At 35.7% G+C, this 14,885-nt stretch overlaps 1 protein-coding gene across 1 annotated transcript; it reads right to left on the reverse strand.

Moving 5' to 3' along the window:
- Positions 1-4,240: 4,240 nt before the first annotated feature.
- On the reverse strand, positions 4,241-13,857 carry SYT4 (synaptotagmin 4). Its single transcript, XM_033087639.1, is given in 7 exon segments — positions 4,241-6,514; positions 7,984-8,104; positions 9,825-9,953; positions 9,955-10,526; positions 10,529-10,583; positions 10,585-10,640; positions 13,569-13,857. Coding segments are annotated over 7 exon segments (1,275 nt in total). The 5' UTR covers positions 13,603-13,857; the 3' UTR covers positions 4,241-6,206.
- Positions 13,858-14,885: the final 1,028 nt, after the last annotated feature.

A 14,885-nucleotide genomic window follows, 5' to 3' on the forward strand; every position in this document is an offset into this window, starting at 1 on the left:
GGGGGAGTTGTCAATTTAAAATAGATGACAGTCGTGTTCCAAAGGTCAGGCCCAATTTCTGAGAGTATTTTATGCTTAAGTTTCAGGAGAGAAGGTCGTGCGTACAGTTTTCTTGAAATTATTTTTCTCTCTGGTTGGGCCTCCCTAAATTAAGAAATGGGATAAAAGTGAAAATTAAAGAGTCCAAATTTAGTTTTGCAGCTACTTGCTCACATCCCTCTGCCAATCTTCCTGCTGGTGACTAATTAGGGACTTATGCTCTGAAAATGCCCAACTATTAAATTGTTAAATACAGAGGTTGGAAACAGGATAGCATACCAAAGAAACAATGAGGTGGGTGAGTGGCTCTTCTCATCCACTATCAGACAGCAGAAAATCCAAATCATTTGCTAGAGAATTCTAGGGACTCCTACACTCCGGATCTGTTTCTTTTCACTCCAAGGATTCCAGGACCACCACAGAAATAAAGGAGTTTTGATTAAAGAGGTACAACTCATAAATATTTAGCACTACTTTAGAAGATTTGCTTTGAAGATTTGTGGGTCTGGTTTCTTTCATTCATACATCTATTTAACAAAGGTTGACTAAGTACTCAGAATGTATAAGACACAGTTATAGAACCTGGGAATAAAGAAACTAAGTCATTGCTCTGATGGGGCCTACCGTCTAGTGGTTGGAGACAGAAAATCAACAAATAAATATGTACTTTCTCAGGAGGGAATAAGAGGAAAATAGAATGAAGGTGGAAGTGGGACATGAAACAGAATTCAAAGAAAATGTCTCTGATAAAGGGCTCTATTTGTAGAAAACAAAGGAGCACAGCATGTTGGAAGCGGGAGGGGGCATCCAAGATAAAGGGAAGTGCATGGAGAGGTTCTGAGAGAGCAGTACTTGTATATTTGGTGTGTCTGACAAACAGCAGAGCCTATGTGATTGAAGCAAAGCGAAGCTAGGGAAACAGCAGGAATGATCAGAGAGGCAATGGGGGAAGACCAGGGAGGCGCTACTGACCATGTTCAAGTGGGAAGGCTTTGGAAGGTTTTCGGCACAGAAGTGACATGATATGGCGTATGTGTTTAAAGAATAATTCTGGCTGCTGCATGGAGAACAGCTTGGGGGGAATACTTCAAGAATAGAAACAGAGAGACCATTAAGTACTGAAGTAGTCGAATAAAGAGTTGATGATAGTTCAGGGTAGGATGGTAGTGATGAAGATGGAGAGTTGTTTTTCCATTGAAAACAACTGATGTGTGGTTATGAGAGAAAAAAAAAAAAGAATTTAAATGACCACAAATTTTGGGACTAAGTAACTAGAAGAGTGGCCATTTACTAGTAAGTGGAAGACTGGTAGGAAATTTGTAGTTGGCAGGGACCTGGTTTATTGTGAATTATTGTTTTGGGGGTGCTAAATTTGAGATACCAATTACACATCCAAGTGGAATTCCTGTCTAAGACAGAATGGAATGCCAACTAGAAAAAGCAAACAAACAAACAAACAAAAAACAACAAAAAAAACACTTTATTCTTTAGAAAATGAAAAGGGAATTTTTCACATGTTCAAAGAATATACTTTAAAAATATTCTGTGTAGCATAGTATTGGTTAATGAAAAATGAAATTAAAAAATAGAAGATTTAGGCTCAAATTCCCCTTTCGTTTAGGACAAGTTATATAATATCTCTAAGCCTCAGTGTTCTTATCCATAAAATGGGTTCAAAAATACAGTTTCTAAATAATTCACATGGCGTTTTTGAAGATTTGGTGAGTTAAAAGTGCATCAAAGTACTTTGTAAACTCTAAATCATATTGCCTTCAAGTTGCTGACAATAAAAATTGCCTGCTAGGATTTTGTGTTTGATTTGGGTTTGTTGTTTATTTGTATGTTTGCTTTTACAGCTTATCATGTGATTCTATCTGACGCCTACTGAGACAGAAATTCAAGAGTGGGGCTTGCTCATCTATCTTTCTAAAAAATCAACTTTCCCAGCTTTCTCTCTCTGTGTAGTTTTAAGACTCTTTGCTGCAAATCTATCAAATATACATGGCATATTTTAAATATTTTTTAAATTGTATTCCCCTATATAAATAGCTCTGTGGAGTCAAGTCAGTATTAAGTAAATTTGGCATACAAAGCTTTGCTTATGTCAGCATTTTCCGGTTAGTATGTTCCACAGGATAACACAATTCTATTAACAATTCTAAGGCCAAACCTACAGGACGATTTTGAAGAACATCAAGTTTCCCTTCAGAAACTACCATTCTTTTTTACATCCTTTCTTTTATTTGCCATCTTATACTCACGTATGGGGACCCGAGTCCTCTTCTCCAAATAAATTAATTGATTTACACTTATTCCCCTCAGTTCTTAACATCTTAATGTATTATGCTTTTTAAAATCTTAAGTAATGTTAAGTAATACGTCAGCATATTCTAAAGTGGACATTTGGAAGAAGTAATATTGAATCCTAAAGAATGCACACCAAGAAACAAAGCTTTTCCAGCTAGATATCTATTTAACGGAAGGCACTATTTTTGAACTTTTTATACTACTCGTAAGTACCTGGACGTGGAATGACTGGGTCATATCGTAGGTGTATGTTTATCTTTTCAAAAACTATTTGTTTCCCAAAGTCGTTACGAATTTTACATTTCCACAAACAGTGTAGGAAAGATCTAGTTCCTCCAAATCCTCCCCAACACGTGGCATATTCAAACTTCTGAGTTTCACCCACTCTGATAAGAATCCGTGGTCGCTCATTGTGGTTTTAATTAGCATTTCCTCATGACCTTGGTGTTTCTGGTTGCTTTCGTAGGCATCTCTAAAATATATATGAGTGCTTAAATGTAATGACCAGCTAATTCATTTCACATAACCTGTACACGCTCTTAGTACAATTAATATGATTTGAAATAAAAAACATAATGGCAGCAAATTCTCGTTGTGTTTATTTCCAAGGCCATTGTCCCAACTGTGATAATGTGGAACACCACCAGGTTGACTGATGCTATAAAAAAAGGCAGATGCTTCTGGTGGTGGACGCTACAGTTCCTGTTTACCTCGGCTGGTGTCTAATGGGAGCGCTGCAGATGTCCTGGGTTTTCCCCACTCCCTGCCATTTTTAAGAAGAAATAAGAATTGCCTTTCCACACCATTTTATTAGCTAAATCTATCCAGTGCAAGGATATGAAAAAAAATTAAAAATAAATAAAAGGTAGTGATATAAAATAGGTAATGAAAGAAACTAAAATGAGAAACAAGATCATAACAGAGAAAAACAGAAAATAAAAAATGGTGATAGAAAATAGTGAAAAAAGAGTAAATACAATATGGAAATGTGAGCACAATGTAAGAAGAAGACAAAGAATGTGGGCATGAGCCCCTCGAAGAACTTAGTAGAGGCAATTGATAAGGACCCTTCCAGAGGAATGGCGTAGCACAGAGTGTGGTGTCATGAAATCCTTTCACTTACTATCCATGTACACTTGAATCAAGTGCCTAAGCTCCTTGAGTCTCAGATTTTGCTTCTGTATAATAGGGATAATAATAATTGCCCCAGGTGGTGATGAGTATTATACAAAATACAATAAGATATATAGAAGATCTTGGTGCTGAATCACTAATGTTCCCTAATCTATGTCAGGAGATCTATTAGGGAAACTTGAAAGCTTAGAAAGAAATAAGAGAATCCTTATTACAGAGTCCTTTAGCACAAAATTTGAGGTGAAATCCATTGGGCAAAAGCAGCAATTTATTCATGTCTTACAAACATAGTCTTACAAACATCATACAGAGCTGGCACGAAAGAACAGACACCATCTCATACACCATGCTTCCTTCCAAATCACTTCTATTGAGTTACAACATCAGAACAAGTCAGTTACTGAGTTACACAGTTCTTCAAACGTGAATACCTCCCCATTAGGGTGGTGAGATTGGCTTATCAGACAAACAATTAATTTACATATTTAATACAGTGCAGGATTCGTAACAGAATTGAAGATATTCACATTGAAATTGTAATACATTATCAAACAGTACAATTTTCAGAAAATGATGGGATCACATATGTACCTGCCTGTTTCCATTCCTTTTTTAGTTTTTCTTCTTTCTTTTCTTAAAAGCAGTTGCAAATAGTTTTACTCAACTTTTCACACTCAAAAACACTGTAAATTTTAAAAACTAAAAACTATTTACAAATTATTCATTGTAATGTAAAAAGTATTTGTTGTTGGTTTTGTTGTTCTACTTAAAAAAAAAAAAATCACCCTCCTCCAACAACCATACTTTACTTGGTACCACCATTTAACTTCTGGTGGCTGTGAAGGATCCTTAGGTTTGATTCCTCACAACTTTTCAGAGTGACAAAATATATTATATTCCATGGCCCATGTACCAAATATACATACATAAAAAGGCCACTGGTTTTCCCAAACCAGACACTGACTACAATTCATTTCCTGATCCTTTCACAGGAATTCTGAGCAGACCAAGATGCCGTGCGGTGACTTTGTGGTAGAATGGAGACTATGATTGGGGAATAGTCTTTTAATCCCAAAGTCACCCTAAAGCACAAAAAAAAAGAGGTGGATTTCAATTTTTGTACATACAGAATGTAAAACATTTTCTTTATATTAGGCATAGTCATAAAAAGCGTGTATAAGTTGTTTTGAAAATGCATTGTCATAGAATTTACAAACACGGAGATATCAAACACATTCTCAAAAACTGCTAAAGTACTGACGACACACAACCTGACTCAAAATGTAAAATTCTCAGTAGACTTTATTTTCTAACTTGCATATTTAATAATTCAACTGTACCCGAGTTTCACCCATACGTCTCTAAAAACTCAAATATAGTGACATTACCTCAAGTTAATTCTTTCCAAATAATCCCAGGGCACTGCTTTACTCTAACCATTTTTTTTTTTAAATGAATTTCAGAGCCCTGGTACTGGGAAAATAGTATAAGACAGACATCTATAAACTGTTCCACAGAAAACAGCTCAAGACAAATTAGCCTAGAAAAGATAGTGAAACATACTTTATTGTGCTAATTTGACAGCCTAAATATACTTTGTGTGAACATATGTAAATTATATTAGGCTTGTTGTATAACTACTTTTTAGTCTTATCGCTTAGTTTGTTGGTTTAAGTAATGCTTTCTTTCTGGCAATGGTTAATACTTCAGTCTTTTGTTTGTTTCCTTTCAAATAGTAGCATGGTCCTTTTCTGGGGGAGAACAACTAAATGAAGACTTAGTTAGCCACGCTCTCTCTGTGTACAACGGAAAGCCTTGAATGTACACTTGCAAACTATACCTATTTCCTAAAAAAAAAAAACTGCATCTCTAACTGGATTTCTAGCTGAAGTTTCTTTCTTTACGAACTAGCTAATTCAACAACTTCACAAAGGTAAATAGGGCTTTCTTAGACCACACTGACACTCGCGACAGGCAGTGAATAATTCAAGGCATGTTTCTTATGTGAGATTCTATTTTACAACATTTTGACTCACAAGTAACCTTAGGGGGGAGAAAAATCATATTTCAGCCACAGTGTTCTCAACTCAGCCCTTTGATAAAATGATTTCTCAAGTTTGTTCACTGTCCTTTTGAAACAAACCTAAGTTGCTCCTCTTAGGATAAAATTGTATCAAATAATTACAAACCAAAGGGAAATGACCATATACTTTTATATGCAGGACACCACTTGCACGTGAAATAATTAATAAAAAGAAACTAGGGAACACCTCTTTAATATCTTTGGATTTAAAGAAAAAGTGATTTCCCCACCTGAAGAACATTGGATGAATTTTCATAAGTGAAGACTTGCTTTCATTTCTAAATCCTAACAATCACATTGACATCCAATGAGAGGTTCCAATGAGATCATTCCCTTCGAAACCACACCCATAACCTGGGACTTCACTGCAGTATTCACAAAATGCTTGACTATTGTTATTTATGTCACTGGTAACCTGCAGGGGAAATTGAATATCTTATGAAAATTTATCCAACTTTTCTAGTGAAGGGGGAAATTATCATCATACACATTTACAGTTACTTTCTGGCCTGCTAATTCAATCCATTTCTGGCAACAACAAAAAAGGTAGCTTGCTGTCACAAGCTTGCAATCACGTATCAGAAAGAAAGAAAATTGTCCCTTTCCTAGTAAAATCATCAAGTTCCAACTCATGGCTAGGATGCTAACCATCACAGAGCATATGCCACTTGGCAATTTGTCTCCTGGGATATTCACAGATCTCCTTCCAATGCTCTCCTCCGGTTCCCTCTGCAGCTGCTCCCAGGATCAATCGCCCAATCACCTCATTGCGGGATCCCCTTTCAGAATCCAAAACCAGAAATTCAACACTTATCTCTTCAAGACCCTCACAAGGAATATCAAAGACAAACAGTTCATTGAACACTGCATTGGGGGTGCATTTCTTCACATGAGTCTTCTTTTTGGAGATCCTCTTTTTGGCATGGTACAGGTTCACTTTGACGTAGGGATCTGTAATGGTAAACAACAGAGTACAGTGACAGAGCCTGGTTGCAGAGCCAACCTCACCGCAATGGTGCCCTCAGAGATCACTGCATGCCAGTAAAATGTGATTACAATGAAAATGGGGCCAAACAAAGTGAACATAGGATAAATCTGGGCTTCTCTCTTGTCAACAAATCGAAAACAACTAAGAATGCAACATAGAAGAAAATAGTTCTAAACCAGAAGATGGGGAAGGAATCGGAATAACAGCCTGAAAAGATAATCTAGAAGAAAAGAGAATGTTCTAAATGACAGATTCTGATTACTGATAACTCATTCTGGAGAATGGGATAGGAGGAACAAAACATTAGCGAACATATGACCTTATTGAGTTTTATAACTTTAGATGAGACTGTATGTCTCTGAGCGTGGGCTGCTTTTTCTGTTGAACGGGCATTTAAAATTCACGGTAGCAATGCCCTTTTTGGCTTTAATTTTTCTGGGCTTCTTTAATCAACTCCTAGATTTGCTTCCTGTTTCCCAGTGTTGGTCTTCCTCATGTCACCCTTATTGTGCGGATTTTAGACCCACGCTACTTTAACACACATTTAATTATATTATTTTTGCCTTTTTTTCTGGTTGCAGCACATGAACTAAATTTAGTTCCCTAATCTAAACCTTGAAGACCCATGCATTTAAATTCTATTGTCAAATAATAATAATAATAATAATAATAATAATAATAATAATAGAACTAGATGGTAGTTAATAATGTATATCTTTCTAGTCTACATAATTCCATTCAAGGCAAGTATTAGTAAGTCCAGTTTGTGTGCAGTTTAAGAAACATACCCAAGGTTACTGTGCTAAGAAATGGAAGGGTTAAGATTTGAACACAGATTATTTTAACCCATAGGTCATGTGTTCTTTCTCATCATGCTCTACAACAACTTTTTTTTTTTTAGTCACAAAATGAAAAGCTAATTCTTAAAGCAGATAAATTAAAGAATAATAGAAGTGTAAGCGTAGGCAGGCTCATTTAAAATACTAAAATTAAGAACTTTTCTACCCAACCTTTTTTTTTTTGGGGGGGTGGTTATCAGAATATTTCTTTTTGTTTGTTTGTTTGTTTTGATTTTCATTAAAGTTTATTGGGGTGACAACTGTTAGTAAAGTAACTTTAATTTTATATCCATCACTGTATTTTTGGCCATGGCCTCTCATCTCTGTGTTTATCACTGTTTTCTCCTTCAACCCCATTCAGACATCTACCAAGTACTCGCTTTGGCTCAGATCTTAGAACTATGTAGTTTTCTTCTTCTTGCCAATGGCATTGGCTCACATTTTTATTCCATAAAATGAGAAACAGAAAAACTATCACATCACTTATAATTGTGAATAAAAAGTAAATCAAAATCATGATTGTTAGTTAACTATTTTGCCCAATATATTACTCATTTATACACTGAGCCTTCGTTTTTCAGAAGCATTCTTACCTGAGAGTCCAGACACATCGGTTTTAGGCAGGTGTCGAGCTTTTAAAACAACCACAGTGAGAGTATTTGTGGTGGACTGATAGCAGAGAGAGATCAGTAACTCACCCCGTCCTGAAGACTTCTAAACAGAGAGAGATGTGGTATAAGTATTTTTATTAGTTTTTTTTTTCAGTTTTGAAATTTGTACTTCTATTAACATTTTAAAGCAATGTAATAGCATTGTTATTAAAATGTAATTTTTCTATTTATTTTTATTGTAGTATACTAAGGAATCCAAGAGTAAATACAAGCTTTTGTGCACTATCATCACCTCCTAAAAACTGCCTGCCATCTTGTGGTACTTTTAGGTACTACAGTTTGTTAAAATTTGTAACGTGTTAGCCACACCCATTACTAGAAATGTTTAAAAGGGTAGAGTATAGCCTATACAGAGGTATTTTTAGCTTTTGATTTTTAAATTAAATCTATACTTGTTGAACTTATTAACAGTATAAAAAGTTGTCTATTCGTTTGAATGAGTCTGCAAAAGGCAAAATGACTCATGTTAAGTTTGATTTGATTTCAAATTCTTTAGCCCTGATATTATTAGAATTTGAATTCAAATCAACTGCAATTTATTCTGCCCCCACCACTCTGCTGGCCCAGAGGGCTAATGGAGTTAAAATTCTCTGCCACCTCCCCCCCCACCCAAAGTCCTTATTTAATCCAAGGAATGAATAAGTTTTGGAGAGAATTGACTCAACTTTTAACGCTTTGTGTTTGGATAGTATCACAGAGTCCTTTTTTGCATGGAACTTAGGTTTCATTTGTACTTTAAAGACATTAGGTAAGATTACAAGAACTCAAAGTACATGTTTTAATTGAAAGTAACAAAATTTTCACTTGGGGCTTGATTATCACTAAAAATGATGGCTGGGCAAGAGCTTTTAAAACTTCAATATATATTTACACAAATGTTGACATGGGGTAGATGTATGAATAAGCACTCCAAGAAGAATACGAGTATGGCATAGATCTGTATTCTCACAGTGCCACTAAACAGCCAGGTGTCTCAAGCAACTTAGTGTTTCTGGACCTTGATTTTCATTAATTTCAACAAAAAGACAAGGCAAGGATATGGTCAAAATGAGGTTTATGGTATTCTATAAAATTATGCCGTATAGACACAAGTTAGTGTGAAATACAATTGGAATTAATTGACTTCTGTATTTAAAGTGGAAATAGGATTAAATTCGATTACCTGATGTCTTATCATTTTCTAATAATCCCAGAACTACCAAAGTAGTATACTTATGAAGGCAGAGTAACTCACTTTCTGTTATATAACATAAAGATGAATGTCTATAATTTGATATGATGTGATGTCTCCTCTTTGAAAAGCAATTATATGAAAAGTCAATACAACTTCCTAATCCTTAGAATGAATTGATTTAATTTTAAATTTTAATTTCAAATTTAATTATGCTGACCTTGAAACATCTTTGTTAATTTGTTTACGAATAAGAGATATTTGCCTACATTTTAGTTCAAGTGGTATCTTAGTCAAAATATTTGTGATAAAAATAACAAAAAATATTTATATAAATGATATTTAAATATCAATACAGGATGTCTATTTATTTTATACCATAAAAATAATTTAAGCATTTCAGTTAGGGGTTACATTTTCTTCCATCTACTCTATTTCCCTGCTCCCCATTTGATCATGATTAGTGATAATTAAACACGGTAAAGATGATACGCATAAAACTTATCATCTTAATAAAAATCCCCTAGATACAAAAAAAAAAAACTAAATAAAAGATTGTTTACAAATACTTTAGGCGCTAGAAATGAATTACCCTGACATTTCTCTTGATAATCTCTCTGTTCATTAACATTTTTCCATCAGACAATTCAATTCCTTCCAGAGGAATAAGGACTTCTCCAATGATATCATCTCTTGAAAACCTGTCAAAACTCAAGATGGTGGAAATGCAAGGCCAACTCTTGGATCTGAGTGTAGGGGATCCCGTAGAATGTAAAAGTCTCGTCAAAAGCTGGGTCCAAGGTCTTTCTCAGAACTCTGGTTTTCACTTTATGCTTCTTCTCTGGGAGGATCGTCATTTTGATGTATGGGTCGGAGGTCATTGACTGCTCATCCATGGCGGGCAAGCCGCGGGCTTCCTTGATATTTACCACAAATGCTTTCTTCTCAAAGTTGTACTCTAAGGAGAAGAAGAGGGTTCCCAGCTTCTCTTGTTTCTCTTCTGAACTAAGGGAAGTGCTGGACTTTAAGCTATCAGGGGAAACGGCATCTTTTTCCCCTTCTGGAAAGAGCTTCGGGATCACATTCTCCAAATCAGGAGGGCTGCCAGCTTTGAGGTTGGTTTTGGGAAAATTGCCATTGAGATCTCTCTTCTCAAGGTCGAGATGCAATGAATTCTTTGGCATAGCTGGTTTATTCTTTACTTCATTTTTGTCATCTGCTCCAAACTTCTTTTTGCTATTTAGGTTTTCAGGGTAAATATCAACTCCCTTTAGCACATGCACAAACTTATAGGAGGAGTCTTGTTAGACTTGGAGGATTTTCTCTGACAGCAGATCCAAGCAAACAGAGAGGACTGTGAAGACCAGGCCAAATGCACTGAAGATCCCCACTACTGTGGGGATTTCATCTGAAAATCAAATGACCAATAATATACATTAAAGGAGCAGAGTTGGAGATACGAGCCTATGTGAAAAGCATACTAGAGAAGACAATTGCTATAAATTGCACAGATTGAATTACTTTCCAAGTGTTCTGGATATGAATTATGTACACATTTCATATCACTTTCAGGAATAAACACATTCTCTGTGGGACACACATGGAAAATAATACAGTATGATAGAAACTTCATTTCACTAGTTTTTCATAAATAAAATGAAAAGATGAAACTGGGGCTGGGTCAAGGGTGGGGATGCCAAATGACCCTAACCTACCTTTGTTTTCACAGATAGTGTCAGTCAACTATAGCAGGATGTAATTTCATTATGTTTTTATTGACATTTGAGGCTTTCCAGAAGCATTCATTCTTACTGACTATGGAACTTTAGATGCACATTCTTCAAATACTGGGAGATTCTATATTCTTAGTAATTCTTTATTTACCCAGGTCCAAGCAGCAACATCTAGAGACTCAGTGATTTAGGTAATTTTAAGAAATGGTGGAACATTATCTGTCATTGTCACTAACAATTTCCATCCAAACTATGGAACAGTGGTAAAAGAAATGTACATGAATCAGAGAAAAAAAGGACAAAAAAGATGAACAACAGGATATCAATATGATATAACTTATAACACTACAAACTCTTGTGTACCAATCAAAAATTCCTCAAACAATGAATTGTCCAAAGTACAAACTCATATACACCTAAATAAAGTAAAAACTGAACAATGGTTACAAATAAATCATCATTCCTTAACATTCTTTAATGAGAAGAGTATACATAATTTAGAGTTTAATTTTATCCATAACTGATTATTTTTCCTAGCACAATTTCACACGGTAAATGGTAATCAAATTGAAATTGGCTTTCTTTCCTCCAATGAGGGCACATTAAATTACTGACATTAGTAACAGTGATTATGTGTGAAGCTTAACATGTTCCACATGTAAGCATATTCTCTAACCAATGATTAGTAACACTGTGTAAGTGAAAGCAGTATTGTTATATTTGGACATAATGCATCAATTGAGTCAATTTTTACTATAACTAAAGTGAATAACTGATGTAATATTATCTGCATTTGGTTCTATTTCGATCTATTTTTCATCTTAAATAATGAATAATAAAGTTAAAAGTTCCAGTCAGAAAAGGTTAAAGCTTGTTTAAATAACCCCTGGAAGAACAATCTTTTGTTACTCCCCTTGCCCGTCCCCTCAAACCTTCTGCCTATCTACTTCATAATCACAAAACTGAACTCAAAGAATATAAAATTAAGAAATCACAAATAAGAGCAGAAGTGTCTAAGATAAAAAAGCAAAAAAAATCCACAAAGCAATGATAAAATATTCTATAGTTTCATTATACCAAGAAATTGAACCATATAGAGATGAAAAATAAACCTCTGAATTCCCCAAATAGAAAAGGAATGAACGCTACAGAAAAAGAATAAGGTGAGAGCTAAGGATAATCAGCTAACTTAGTATCAGCTTTTCAGTTTTTCTATCTATTCAAGTCTTTCTGGGGGGGAAAGAAATCTACTCCTCAACTCTCTAATAAAACAAGGCCAAAGATCAAAAGCAAAGTGACGAACTAATGCAAAAAGAACAATTAAAGCAATAGGAAATGAATTTGCTCTATATAGACTGATGGCCCAAGTTAGAACTTATTTTTCACTAGCACAGTCTCTGAAAATGCCTCAGTGTTAGAAAAATTCCTGGTTTTCAAATCAGAAATTGAGGATAACCATCACAACAATGTAAACTCAATCACCCAAATAGAAGGCTGTGAAAGAAACTCATTTCTGACTATATGTCACAAATTGTCCCTATTAAATGCTTATGTCAAATGGCAAAATATTCAATATAACGTGGAAGGACTCACCTATTCCCTATGTGTTTTCTACTGATAGGTCTTAAGCTTTTGAGAGCAAAGATCTCAGTCATTTCATTCAATTTAGTAGCAATTATCATGCATTTGTATATATCATTCCTTATTCAAAACTTCTGTAAAATTCCATGTGTGTGTGTGTCTCTGTGTGTGTGTGTTTAATACTTGTAAAGTAAGTAGAACTCTGATCACTTGCTTTCATAATGTAATGGGACCTAAAAAATATGATTTTTTTTTAATTTGAAAAAGTACATCTGATTTATTTATTGAAAGAGAAAAGGAGAACAATGGTGCCAAAAATTTGGTATAAGAAAAGGGAAATTGAACTGGAAAATGGAGTCTTAATTCTAGTTTCCAGTACCTTTTAGCTAACTGTTTGACCTGCAACGCTTCCCTCATCTCTCTGAGCTTTGGTTAGCTCACCTGTGAAATGAAATAGGCTCAGCTAGTTCATTTTGAATATTCCTCTAACTCTATGTAGTGTCATAGGATTCTGTCTCTGTCACTAGCAAATATTTCCAGGATACAATAAAAATATAGTAGAGAAAACATCTTATGGTATACTCTGTAATAAAATGTACATCCCAAATCCCCAACATATAAGTTGTGTTATGCCAAGATCAAGTCCTTATGTAATCATAGGAAATTTGGCTTCCCTTAGTTAAATACAGATTTACCTACAAGTAAAAAATACCTACAGAATTAATGAAACCAACAAGCAAACAACAGACCTCTTTTTCCTTTACTTAGTGCGTGCTGCAGTTTACAGAGCTGTACTTGAACGTTTAAGGAACTTCCTGGATGTAAAACAGCCCTAGTAGAAGGCAATTTTAAGGAGAAAGATACTAAGGAATGGAGAAACAACAGAGATAAGCCACGATTGCCTGTTTACTGTTCTCATTTTCCTTTCAGATCTATAGTCAACATCCCGCGGGGTAGGAAAAAAACAGCCCTCCAGGAGTATTCAAGGAACAACCGCAGTTATAAGTTAGTAACTTGCTTACCAAATTCTTCCCTGCTGGTCGTGATCGGAGCCATTTTTTGCTGCGTGTTCTGTCCGAGGTGCTGAACGGAAAACTCCCTGGCGTGGTTCACTTGCCTCGATCTGAAGCGCCGGCTTTTCCGAGTGCTGAAACAGCGCAGAGCCCAGGGGACCTGCGCCTAGAACAGGGAGGAGGCAAAGAGGGAGGTCCACTCGCCCTCGCACAGTGATTTGCCACCCCTGTTCCTGTTTTGGCTCTTCTGAGAAGCTCGTCTCTGAGACTCCAGACGTGGCTGAAACCCGAATTGACGCAATCCTGACGCTACAGGGTTGAAATCAGCACCTGCCCCCCACCCCTCCTCCCTCCAAGCCTCTCCTCCCACTGCCTTCTTTCTTCCTCCCTTGTCTCCTGAGGATTCAACATACACTCATCAATTATTTTAACTGTCGGACTACTAGATATTAGCTTTGCGTTTCTCTGAGGTTCAGAGGCACATGGAGATGAGCCCCGATACTCATCCCTGTCAGTTCCTAATATAAAATCTTCTGATCATCTAGATCGGTAAAAATGAGTCTGTGAGTTTCCAGAATAATGTGATTTACAGAGGCGATTTAAGGGAAGAATGAGAAAAGAGAAATTTCTGCATCAAATGACCCATGGGAAAATGCAGGAAATGTTTTTTCTTGATATCTGAAATTTTTTATACCTATGATAGAAAACAATTCATCGGACATTGATCCCATTTGAAATAAGATAACAGTATTCCCATCACGATCACTTATTTCTAATAAATGTATTAGCCTAAATGTTTTACTAATATGTCAGTCCATCTGTCTGTCAGCTCTCTTCCCTTTAATATCTGATATTTGACCAGTTAGAACAGATGGAATAATCCCTTCTGTATTCAGACTCACTCTCAGTTATGACTTGGGAATATAATGAGACTTCTTCTGGAATGATATTTCTGGTTAAAGCCTTGACTTGTAATACGGTTGTTCAAAATAGTTACAAGATCGCACCAGAATCTAAAATAATATTGATGACTATTGGTTATTTTCAAAGGAAAACATATTTTTTTTTCTGAGCTGATGATGTGCCTGGGGTTGAGGAACCGGGACATATATGGTGTCCTATTCTGATTAATTTTCATTTGAAGGACTGTGTCCTTTAAAAGCAAACGTTTAGCAATTTTCCAAAGGAGAGAATTCAGGCTGTAACGCCAACTGTCAATTATTGCTCCGAAAAGAATTCTTTTGCTCTGGAGCTCAGTGAGCAAATCCCATTCAGGGTGTGCTGAGATGGGGAAGAGGGGGCCCTGGGTGAGTCTCAGAAGATACT

This window comes from Rhinolophus ferrumequinum, chromosome 19 (genome assembly GCF_004115265.2).
Source record: "Rhinolophus ferrumequinum isolate MPI-CBG mRhiFer1 chromosome 19, mRhiFer1_v1.p, whole genome shotgun sequence".
In the NCBI taxonomy this organism is placed as follows: domain Eukaryota; kingdom Metazoa; phylum Chordata; class Mammalia; order Chiroptera; family Rhinolophidae; genus Rhinolophus; species Rhinolophus ferrumequinum.